This window comes from Eleginops maclovinus, chromosome 12 (genome assembly GCF_036324505.1).
Source record: "Eleginops maclovinus isolate JMC-PN-2008 ecotype Puerto Natales chromosome 12, JC_Emac_rtc_rv5, whole genome shotgun sequence".
Taxonomy (NCBI): domain Eukaryota; kingdom Metazoa; phylum Chordata; class Actinopteri; order Perciformes; family Eleginopidae; genus Eleginops; species Eleginops maclovinus.
Window position 1 is genome coordinate 13,072,407 of NC_086360.1, and position 11,862 is coordinate 13,084,268.

The 11,862-nt window shown below is 38.8% G+C and overlaps 1 protein-coding gene across 1 annotated transcript in view; it reads left to right on the top strand.

Moving 5' to 3' along the window:
• The window catches only part of commd10 (COMM domain containing 10), a 49,410-nt gene extending 43,264 nt beyond the window's left edge, over window positions 1-6,146 (top strand). The window contains exons 6-7 of the mRNA XM_063896420.1: window positions 5,164-5,223; window positions 5,463-6,146. Coding sequence (XP_063752490.1) covers window positions 5,164-5,223; window positions 5,463-5,501 — 99 coding nt within the window. The 3' untranslated portion in view covers window positions 5,502-6,146. The remainder of the gene's footprint in view (window positions 1-5,163; window positions 5,224-5,462) is intronic.
• Window positions 6,147-11,862: the final 5,716 nt, after the last annotated feature.

Below are 11,862 nucleotides of genomic sequence, written 5' to 3' on the forward strand. Positions count from 1 at the left end.
GAGATCTGACACTAAAGAGAGTGTCTTGGCACAACAATGCCGGTTCATCTGACAAAGAACATACACTTATTTCAAATGTACTGCGACACAACTCAACGTCTCCCTATAATGCACTGTGTTAAAAATCAAGAACAAGCAAGAGCACACACCTGGAAGATAACTTCCCATGAACAGCATGTCCTTGAGTTTAGTTCATCATCAATACTCTACAGACTTATAAACTATTGTCTTATACAACAACAATAAACAGGACAAGGAATACTAAATATAATTTTAAAAGGCTAACAAGGATGTTTGTGACAAATTAATACGAGTTAGCAAGGACAAAAATATAATCTAATGCATGCAAGCAGGTAAGCAAATTGTATTTATAATGGACTTTTTAAACGTTGCGCTTTACAGAAAAAATCAAAGACTGGGAAATGAATTAGAGTAAAGATAATGTTCATACAAAGAATCAGATTTAGGTATAACATTAAATATGTTGAATGAAAAAGAGCTAAAGAGAACAATAAAGATGTTCTTTAATAAATTATATGAAACAGAGCACACCCAACACAACTGTTTTCAAATTGTCAAATGCTGATCTACAAGATGGTGTCAATACACATGAAGTATATATCAAAACCTCTCAACTTTCTCCTAAACACAGTCCACCCTTCACCCGAGTACACATGACATTTGAGTAGATTGCAGAAGATTGATTGACACTTGCTGTTGACACTTGAGATTGATTTGCATCACTTCTTGTCGTGTCTGGACTTTGCAATACATATTTTATGGTTGCTTCTACCGACAGTTTCACCCCCCCCCCCCAACACACACACACACACACACACACACACACACACACACACACTACACACACAAGACAAAAAGTGTTAATTTTCTCTCTTTATGACTTAAAAAAATGCTTAATTGTTACAAGGAAGTTACATTTTTGTTTTATATTATTCAAAAATGGAACCTTAATATACAACATATTTCAGTCAGTGAATTTTTTACAGATTCATGTTTCAGATGCTTTTGGTTGTTTGTTTCAATAAAAGCTCTCGTGGGTTCTCACAACTTTACATTCTTGTCTTTAGCTCTCATTCTCTGTCATTGTGTCTCTTCATGTTCTACTCATCTCTGTCTTGCTTTTCTCTCTCATACCTATTTCTCCCCTCTGTGTTTTTATCAATCTCCATTCCTTGTCAACTTTTCTTGAGTTTCCTACTCGATAAAAGCAGTTACTGAGAAGCACTCACTCACTGCTTTCCCAAGTAATTCAAATCAAGCTATTCTTTATTGCTCAAATAATTGATGAAGAGTGACTTTTTGCATCCACCCAGGCCGATTCACACAGACTCCTTTTGGTATGAAAGTACTATTGCTCGATGGAGTACACGTGGGGTCTTATATAAACTGACACTATTGGCACTAGTAACCACTTAATGGGCTAAAAGGATTTATTTTTAAACATTTAGTTTTTCAATCAACTAAAATACATAGAGTGGAAACCTCTTAAAGCTTCATATCATTAGAAAGGTCTCATGTAATCAGGTTATTGATCTAGATAACACCAAGAGTTTTTTTTTTAGCTTTAGGTGGATAAATCTTTTTGTTCAGCTTTTGCACCCATTTATTTAAAGGGACATTTGGTTAACATCATTTCTATATCTTGTATTAAGTTTTCATTATGATAACTTTTGAGATCTTGAAACCAAAACATAAATGTTTTCAGAAAGTGTTGCTTGAGGAACATTTAAAGAGAGAAGGCTTTATCTTCTGGAGACCAAGAATGTCTGTCTGTCAAAAAAAATCAGGACTAGCCACTGTTTTGAATTTCTACCTGAAACTCAAAGGGAGTTTAGTTGGTGACAGTTAATGCAGAAAGACAGTCTCAAAACTGATGAAACTGCTGCCAGTTTTAGTATTTATTTTACAGTGGTCTTTGTTTTCTTCAGCAAATACGTTTGTCTCACTCTGGGTTTGTTTAAAAACTGCTTGTTCGTGTCTTCTTCCTGTCAGCTTGTTTTTGTTGTAATCCATATAATCACAATAACTCCTTCCTGACTTTAGAGGGTCTTCTGGGGAATTGTACAGGTCACCTTTTCGAAGGCTATATGACAGAGTGCTGCCAAAGAATTTGTACTCTCATATTATGGCGGGATGCTTTTAGAAAAAATGTCCTTGATTTGTTTTGTTAATTTATTCTCTCTCATGTTTTGGATCTCCTTTAGTGTGTAGCCTATATCACCATAACATATTCTCCTACATGTGGTGCATATGGAACACCAGATGCAAGTGCATTCATGATTATTGTTATGGGTTAATCCTGTTTTCTGTATCTGACACACAGGATTTTGGCAGATAAGGTGTGTGTGTGTGTGTGTGTGTGTGTGTGTGTGTGTGTGTGTGTGTGTGTGTGTGTGTGTGTGTGTGTGTGTGTGTGTGTGTGTGTGTGTGTGTGTGTGTGTGTGTGTGTGTGTGTGTGTGTGTGTGTGTGTGTGTGTGTGTGTGTGGGGTTTAGGGCTGTGATGATGAGGATGATGCACCCTATCCCCATTAGCGTTAGCCTAGATCTGTCAGTGCCTTGTTGGGTTACTGCCTAGCAAATTTCAATTTTCAACCCTGAGGAACAATGGGATGGGCCAAACACACACACCCAAATACACACACATACCCGGCAGTACCTGGAAGTTCTCAAACAGTCAGAAAACTGTCAATCTCACATCCACATAAGCACGAACACACTTTGATCCTCAACCCCTGTGTATCAGACAGGAAGCATTACAGTCTGGTTTGTTGTTGTCTTTATTGTACCTTAGTTTTAATCGACATCATATCTCACACATCCTCAAACTGCATTTCCTGTTGCCCCCTGTCTCAACTCTGTCAGACAGTAATAGAGACAGCTCAGTTTGCAGACAACTTTTTATTTCTTTTTCCAACTCGATGGGTGTTGTTGCTGTGACCCACGCTCACTAAAGCACATCAACCCAGAGAACTGATTATGCAGCGCTGGTTTTTGCTCATTATACTAGTGTTTGCCGCAGTGAAGATCAATAGAGTCACCTATATCAGTGCCGTGCTGAAGCAGATGGTGTGTTCATCATTCATCTAATTTAACTGCATGCCCAATTTGTATTTCAATTTAAATCACTTCCTAACATCGTCCTTGTTTACTCTGAGGATGATTTCTCACCCTGTAGAACAACTTTGATGTGCTTCTTCTTTACATTGCGTCTCACTCGATAACAACACTTTAATAACTTGTTCTATTACCTGTCGTGCAGAGGCTGTCCTCGCAGCGCTCCCTCTGCCGTAGCTAAACTCAACACTGTCCTACATTTTCCTTGTGATGTAGCGCTGATGCGGTGTGGTGGCATTGATGAGAGATAGCATTCCCCCTCTGCTTTCTCCTTTATGGACTTTTAACGTTGCTTCTAATTAATATCTCTGTCATTAATTTGCAGTGACACATGGCCTCCCTCCACCCACACAACAGGCCAGCCAGTTAGCTTCAAGCCCCAAAGCCCTGTTTGGTCTCTGAGCACCAAACTGCTGGGAGGAGAGCTGTAAATGAGAGTGTACTCACATGTTGTTCTAGTTTTTTTCTGCACAGATCTCTTTCTTTGTTGATTTTACTTTTACTTTCCTGTGGTGCGTTCTTTCTTACTTTCCTGCTGCCCCACTACCTGGAGTTCTCTGTTATTATCACCATTTAGCGAGACAGCACTGAGTGCACTTTAGTTGGCTACACGACTTCCCTTTCTGTGTTACCTAGAAAACATTTCACATATTATGGCTATTTTCTCAATGATGGGTGCGATAAAGTGTCTCGCCATTACACCCACTCATGGGGGTGAATTATTCTTCAGCTTTCATTTGTGATGGGGTGATGATAATGATGACAGCATGCAGTGCAGTGATGGTTGCCCTTGGTTTCTTATGTTTTTCTGCAGAACTTGCTTCCGTAGTTAGTCATGTCTGCGGTCTTTTCATTGAGAGAAAATCACAAAAGGCTCCCATGTGAACCTAAGAGTAGCCACATAAAGATATAAATGACTAAATTGCACAGCATGAAAACAGATGAAAGACACTTAAAATGATTGAAGAAGTGTTCACAATTCTTTATTTCAGATCCAAGCTTCACAAGACACACGTTTCCTTATTCTTATCTACTTTAGTTTGACAGTCAGTAAATATCAGTTTTCCCCCGAAACAATTATTGTGGCGTAAATAATTGATGACATTAATATGATGAAGATAACTATGAAAAATGTGAAAAGAAGGAAACAATGCTATCAATCTAATTCATTTAGATGTTTATTATTGGGGAAGGAGACAAAGTGAGAATGAAAAGAAATACACATTATTTAATGGAGCTGGATTATATTCTCATAGTTGTATTACTAACGTGATATCAATGTTAAATGTTGTAAGTGTTACAGTTATTAATGTCGGTCTGTCATAACGATATTTTCCTGTTGTTGCTTTTCACTTTTGAAATACATCTTGCTATATTTGAGAGATATTTATATATTTTGTGGATACATTGTTTCATCACGTCTGAGTTTTTTCAATTTATTTAGGCCTTAATTCAAAGGATCTGGAAACAAAGAAACACAGAATGAAAGAGTTTTACACTTTCTTAAACCTGAAAAACTTAGATATAATGGACTTTGTTCTGATGATTGAAGTCAGATGCCCAAAACCCACATAAGTGGGTTACATATATGCTTTGCAAAGTTACTGCATGTGTTTATTTTGATGTCAGTGTTGAAACGTGTCATCCATCTTCCTACACGTGATGCATCAGTCAGTCTGTTTTTAAATGAAGCCTAGCAGAATGGAGAGTGATGGGTTTCCTGCCATGAGATTGTGGGTAGTGGCCTTCAGTGTATTTTTAAACACTCTTAAGGAATAGGACTTAGAGGATAGCAAGTACTGGCCAGAGAGCAGTAATAATTAATGAAGGTTTATATAGAAAGCACAAGAAAGCCAGGTGAAGATGCCTTGGTCATTACTCTTATGTATGTGCTCTTATTGCTGCTTTTTATCCTCTTCTCTGTCGTCCTTGTGCTCCTCTGATCTTTCTTTTTCTTATTTGTTCAGTTATTGGCTCAGTCTTATTCCTATCTAACCCTACCTCTCTTTCTCTGCATCTCTTTTTAGGTTCAAGAAGATGTCTTTGTGGATTTTAACCACCAGGAGCTGGTTGACTTCTACAATAAGGTCTGTTATTTGTGTGTGATCTAGTGTGTGTGTAAGAATGTGTTCTGTGTCAGTGCCTATCTTCCATGTTGCATTTCATCCTGATTGACAGACATTGCCTGACAAAATCCATCTTCCTGCCTGTCTACTCATTCTTTTAATGGCTTATTTTTATTTTGTCTTGACTTCCCATGAATTTGTGTGTTTCTTGTGTGTATTTTTTTTAGCAAACACCCAACATTTTCTCTTCTTTCTTCCAGCTTGAAATCGTGCAAGGCCAGTTGGATTCCTTGACTTGATGCCTGATGCTCTCTCGTAGACACACACACACACACACACACACACACACACACACACACACACACACACACACACACACACACACACACACACACACACACACACACACACACACACACACACACACACACACACACACACACACACACACTCAGTGTTTTTGCTGACAGGTATGCCAGCTGTTAGAGGCCTAGCAATTCCAATTTATGGTCTGATTTATTTAAGATGTCAAACGTTGAAGGAAGGCGTTTGTTTCCCCTATGAGCTTCTTTCATTCCAGGTTTGTGCTCTTAATTTAAAGAGGCCATTGATATTAATCTGCCTGTACTTGGAATTTGTATGTCTTCATCAAGGAGATGAAGGGAAAATTACCCATGTCAATACAAAGTATACTGCAACACATTTCTTTGTAACTTGTCTATATCCAGCCAGGATTTACTAACTTAATTGCCCTTAAAAATAGTCACAATGAGATTTATAAAAATATGTCAATAGTCAATGATTTCACCATTAGAAAACAGGCAGTTAAAAAGAAAGTGCATTTTATTGTGAGTAATAACAAATGGATTTTGTAACTATGCATAGGAAGTAATGCTGATGCTATTCTAATAAAATGTGGGGAGGTGAAATTCTTCCAAGCTGTTGTTATTTAGTGAAGGCTCATTATTTCTCATTAAGACCAACCTGGACTGCTGGTTCAACAGATGGGGGTTCTGGGACGCACATCGGACCTCCAGTGTGTGTGTGTGTGTGTGTGTGTGTGTGTGTGTGTGTGTGTGTGTGTGTGTGTGTGTGTGTGTGTGTGTGTGTGTGTGTGTGTGTGTGTGTGTGTGTGTGTGTGTGTGTGTGTGTGTGTGTGTGTGTGTGTGTGTGTGTGTGTGTGTGTGTGTGTGTGTGTGTGTGTGTGTGTGTGAAGTGAAAGTGAAAGTGAATAATTCCTCTTCTTCGCTTTCTTCAATCCAAAGTTTAAATGTTCCCAGGCCCTAGGTGTTGTCGTCCTGAGCTGATTTAGTCAACCTAACTGGTCTTCCAAAACCCTGCTCTAAATTTACTAAAGTAGGTTTGTTTTGTGACCCTTTTTTCAAAATAGAAAAGCCAGAATGTTTCTCTCTATGAACCTTGGTTCTCTGTAGGAATTGGCAGATAACCTTCTTTTGTTTTGGAAGGAGTTGCTTCCCCAAGTGATGAAGCATCTCCAAATGTTGATCATTAGCGAGGGTAACATCAGCAGGTGGTCGGTGTTTTGCAGTGATGGAGGATGCAGGTATTCTACAGGCTTTTTGTGTTGAAGAGGATAGCTGATCCTCTAGGTACCTGTCAGTTGATTGACTTTCCGAACCACACCTGTGCACAATACAGCCAGGGTTAGTGATTCACAGAATGAGATCATGGGTAAAGCTGGTCATATTTGAAATGAGCCAGTTTAGGTGTTTTGAGGATCTAGACTTTTTATTTGGTGGTATTCTTGACACATATCTAACAGAGCACACAAGAAATGATTATGTCCCCCAGGACAAACCTGAGGGTATAAAGAAGACTACTCTAACTCTTTTACAGATTAACATTTATTGTCTTATTTGATAAAAGTACTTTATCTCTTTATTGAGATTGTTCACAAATATATTTTATTTTTAAAAACTCCTCCCTCAGTCATCAGAATCATTGCAGGAAAAGGTTCTGTGGCTTCAAATGTCAAAACTTGTTGGTTGACTAACAGGATAATTAGCATTCAGAGAAGACATCAAATTTAAATACAGACTAAACCAAACAACAAATTCACTCCCACTTCAAGCTTGCCTTGTTAAAATAAATACATTCACTTACTTTACTAAGCGGACCTCGCTTACAGCTGCCAGTCAGAGACACTAAAGATATCCAAAAGTAGTATTTTACACCAAGAAATAGACAGTAAGCATTTTCTGCTACAATATGATGAGTAAACCTTGAGATATTAGCACACACACTAGATCTCCAAAACAAAAATGGAAAATGACTCACAGTGTGTGGTTTGACCGTCTCAAACAGCTTAAACAGTCGAAGCCTAAACCACTTACAGTATGTCCTGAGTGCTGTTCTTTTTACTCCAACTGACCATTTTTGCCACTATGAGAAAACACCTGCAGTAAGAGGGAGCGCCGTGTTCCACAGCATGGACAACAGATGGCAAGGCCAAGCAGAGATGGCGGCTTAGAAAAAAAAAGAAGAGAAAAAAGAGACTAGCTTACTGAGACTCGCACTGAGATCCGGCAGAACACGGCACACAGAGTCCCAACCAGAGCGATAAGAGAGAGTGTGTCTGAGTGTGTGATTGTATGTCTGGTGAGTTGTATCTCTGCATGAACTTGTCAATGCTCTGGTGTGTGTGATGAAGCAAGTTAAGTTCGGCTGGACTCCTGACAAACATAATCGCAGAGTGGCTAGTCAAGGGTCGCTAGGCTTTTCTAGCTTTATTAAGTCTCTAATTGGACTTGCCTCAGTGTGGCTGCATTCCTACAGCACTGACAGGGCTTGGCTACGGATGTCAGACACTGAAAGCTGACTTATAGAATGCACAAAAGCAAGCTAACAGCATTACCATTGTTTTCCACCATTCATTAAAAAAAAAAAAATCCCTGCAAGGTCTCATGAATTATTGTGGATGTGGAAGCTTTAAAAAGTAAACTGTCCATGATAACACCTGTAGATTAGCCAAACAGAAACTCTAGTTCAATCCGAGGCAACAGAACATAGCTTTTCTTTGATACATGCATGGTCACACCGGGCAGAAAATGAGAAATTTAAAGCTCAGTGACTCTTTTGGGGTTATGCAGGGGCCAGCATTGGTATGGGGCCAGTTTTGTTTGAGGCGAAATGGACACGAATGACAAATTGACTGAGCTTCCTATTCAGCTGAACAGGTTTACATAAAAGTGGATTATGTAATATCACCACACAAGACATTTAGCCAATTCCATTGAAGTGCATTTCTTTTTTCTTTTAATGTTGCTGGTGTGTCGGACCCTAAGACCAACCCCAGTATTCTAAGTATGTTAAAATATGTTAACTGTCAAACAGGCTTCCCTCCTTCCCTCTGTAATTTAAGATGAGAGTACACTTTCACACCAGTTTCCTACACATAGACTTTTCTCTGGCAGGAAGCCTTGGGATATAAAAAGCCACCAAAATATATTTTCTGACCCATTTTTTATTTTTTTGTATGTAACCGACCGAGAGAACAGGGCCATCCACGATTGATTCCTTAGTGGCCTAGGGTCTCTGCTAGCTGCCGTGCTGCTGCACTGAGCTCCTGTACTACAGTATATACAACAGTAAATTAACCTTACCCTTTCTGCTTGTTTCTTGCCCAAATTGGCAAACTCAGAATAAAACTAATTCATACAACCTCTGCATGTAAGATTAAGAGGTCAGTGGCCAATTATTGACTTAATTTGACTTATTGAATCCTGATTTTTTTTCGGTGGCCTTCGTGCTCTTTTTATTGGCTTTCACCAAGAAAATAACGCATATCACAGCTAAGTTAACAATGGCACTCACACGCACTTTATTCACAAATAAAGGAAGCACCACGGCTAAAAGCTACTGATGCGATCACGGACAATGGAAGATTTGTTTGTACATGAACTGAACATCTATCTGTAACCATTCTGGTGTTTCAGATTGGATTATTAGCTCATACAGACATTTTTTTAATATCTAGTTTTATAGCTGTTTACACGGCCTCCTGCTATTGATGCTAAAGTCTGCATTTAGGAGGGCATCCATCAGTGATTGGAATGAAAATGTGTGTGTGGAGAATAGACCACGTACTACAAATGTGTCTCTCTCTTTTAAAAGAAAATGACCAGCTTAGAGTCACTATTAGGCTGCACAGATTGTATAAAGAATAACCCTTCACAATGGAGAAGCAAGCAAAGAGCAGCTAATAAAAAGTGAACAATAGCGGAGCTGAGGTCCTGATAAATCTGGGTTGTGTCAAGCTCAATCTGCTTTGCATGCCATTGTCTCTTACATGTGCCTGGTTATTAAAATATGTATTACTGTGCTCTGTAGCAGAAAATTGTGCTATAATAGGATACTATCTGAAAGAAAATGTGACCAACCCCATCAACCTCTGTCAGAATTCCCCACATTTGTAAAACTCTCAGTCGGTTAACAGGCAGTTTTTACTGTGAATAACCAGATAAAGGTAACAGTTCATTTAAAACATGGTTGTGGTTTAGAGGTTCCCAGGAAACCAATTTCCCCAGTATCCCAGTTAATATGAATGTTTGACAGTTGAGTTCAAAAGGATGCGTGGTAGCCTACAGTGAGCTGTGTAGGAACAGTGCCTTGCATTTGTAGAACCACCAAAGAGATATCACAAAGATTGTTCTGTATTCCTGCCAATGTGCTTCAAAAGAAAGACACTTGAAGCTTGTTGTTAAACAGGTTGAATCTGATATAAATGTTTATTAAACTAAAATATACCGGTTATTTGTGTTGTTACTCCCGGTATACTGAATCTGTGTGCTATATGTTTTTCAATCAGATAACTATATTACTTTTGGCGACTAGCTCTGTCCAAAGATGAAACACAATGGTAATGCAGTCATTTGAGTTAGACATGGGAGTACTTCTCACCTTTAAGATAACTATCAGTTATAAAGTACATGAAGCTCATTGTTTTTATTTTAAATGTGAAATTCCTTCTCAACATTAAAAATCAAATGTTTGAACAAATGTGCATTTTTACTAGCTTCTGATTTTGTACCAATTCATTGACAGTGTTGTCATTGGGACAGTGTTGGTCTGCTTTTTCAATACTTGATTTAAAGATAGACTCCCTTGTTTGTTTTTTGTAAGTTGACAGTTTTTCATGAAACATTTTCCCCATTTCTTTGCACTTCATTCACTATTGTTTCTCTGTTGTTAACTCAGGCTTCTCTCCCTTTGATCTTCACCCTGTCTTCAGAGCATCAGCCATACAGCACACATTGCACTATGTTCACGCACTTACAGTAGATTTTGGTAGTGGCTAACATGGTCACATATCATTGCTCGGGCTTACATCTTTCTGCACCATGGTTTAATTCCAGCAGAATAGTCACATCAAATATTCAGTGCAGCTCTCTATTTGTTTTCCTGCCAAATTGACCGTTCTGCTTTCAGCCCAAATAACCCACCTGTGGCCATTCCCCACAAAAACAAATGTTTCCCAAATTATCAGTTTTCCCTTTCCATTTAAAATTCTATTCTGTGCATTTTTGTGTTTTTTACACTGTGTTATTATCCTTGCTGCAGTGCACAGACAGACGATGTTATAACGGCAGTGTCTTCCCTGCATGTTTAGATAAATGTTGCTGACTTGAATGGAATTTCCTTACATTTTCTTGATGAACAGGGACACCTTGCTAATCCATGAAACTTGCCTAATTTTCCCCCAGCCTTATGATCCTTACAAGTCCCACAACGTTCCAACTTCACTATCTGCTTTACCCAGCCACGAGCCCCACTTGACCCAGCAACCTCCACTTCCTGTACAGATAAAGGCTCGTTTCCCCATCTCCTTAAAGCCTCTTTTCTACACGATATATCTCCAGGTCCAATGAGTTCCTCTGGACAGGGGATATTAAACGCTTTCTTCCTCTGTCCTCCTCAGTCACTCTGTCCACTCTATTACTGACCCTCAACTTTCAAAACCATTCTTAAAAGTCTTGTGAGTCTCTAAACGGCTTTGAAATAGTTTGGTCTTTTAAGTGTGTTTGCTTTACGAACCCAGAATATAACTACATGAGACCTCTTCCAGTATTTCAGATCTATTTCACTGAATTACAAAACACCAGCATCAGTCGTCATCTCATTAGGCACAAGCCTTCTTCTAATTTTCCCTGACGTTTTTCTTTGTGCAGCAGCTTGTCTAAAATTAGCCCAAGTCTTTATTATCTCCGCCCCAGGATCTGCTTGTCCATCTACACATCTGCTGCACTAATGGTGTTTGAATGCAAGCATACTCAGGTTAGCGTCAGTTAAACTAAAACTAATAAATTGTTGTCACTCTGACATTAATCTATGCAACCTAAGAAATCAGAATTTCTAAAGGGATGGTTTTTCTCCACTGGGTTGCATATGAATTGACTGTTTGAGCCCATTAACTACAAATCATGTAAATCACTTTAATTTCCCTGCAAACCATTTACCACAACATGAGTTTGATTACTTGTTTTCTAACTTGTAGGTATCTCTTTATTTCACTCATGATACTGGAACATGAAACTTAAGTTATAGAAGCTTTAAAATGGCATTAGATCCATCACAGCCGGCGATGAGTCACATTTTCTTTCTTGGCAAAGATAGCTTTAAACCATGTGCTGCTTTCAGGGG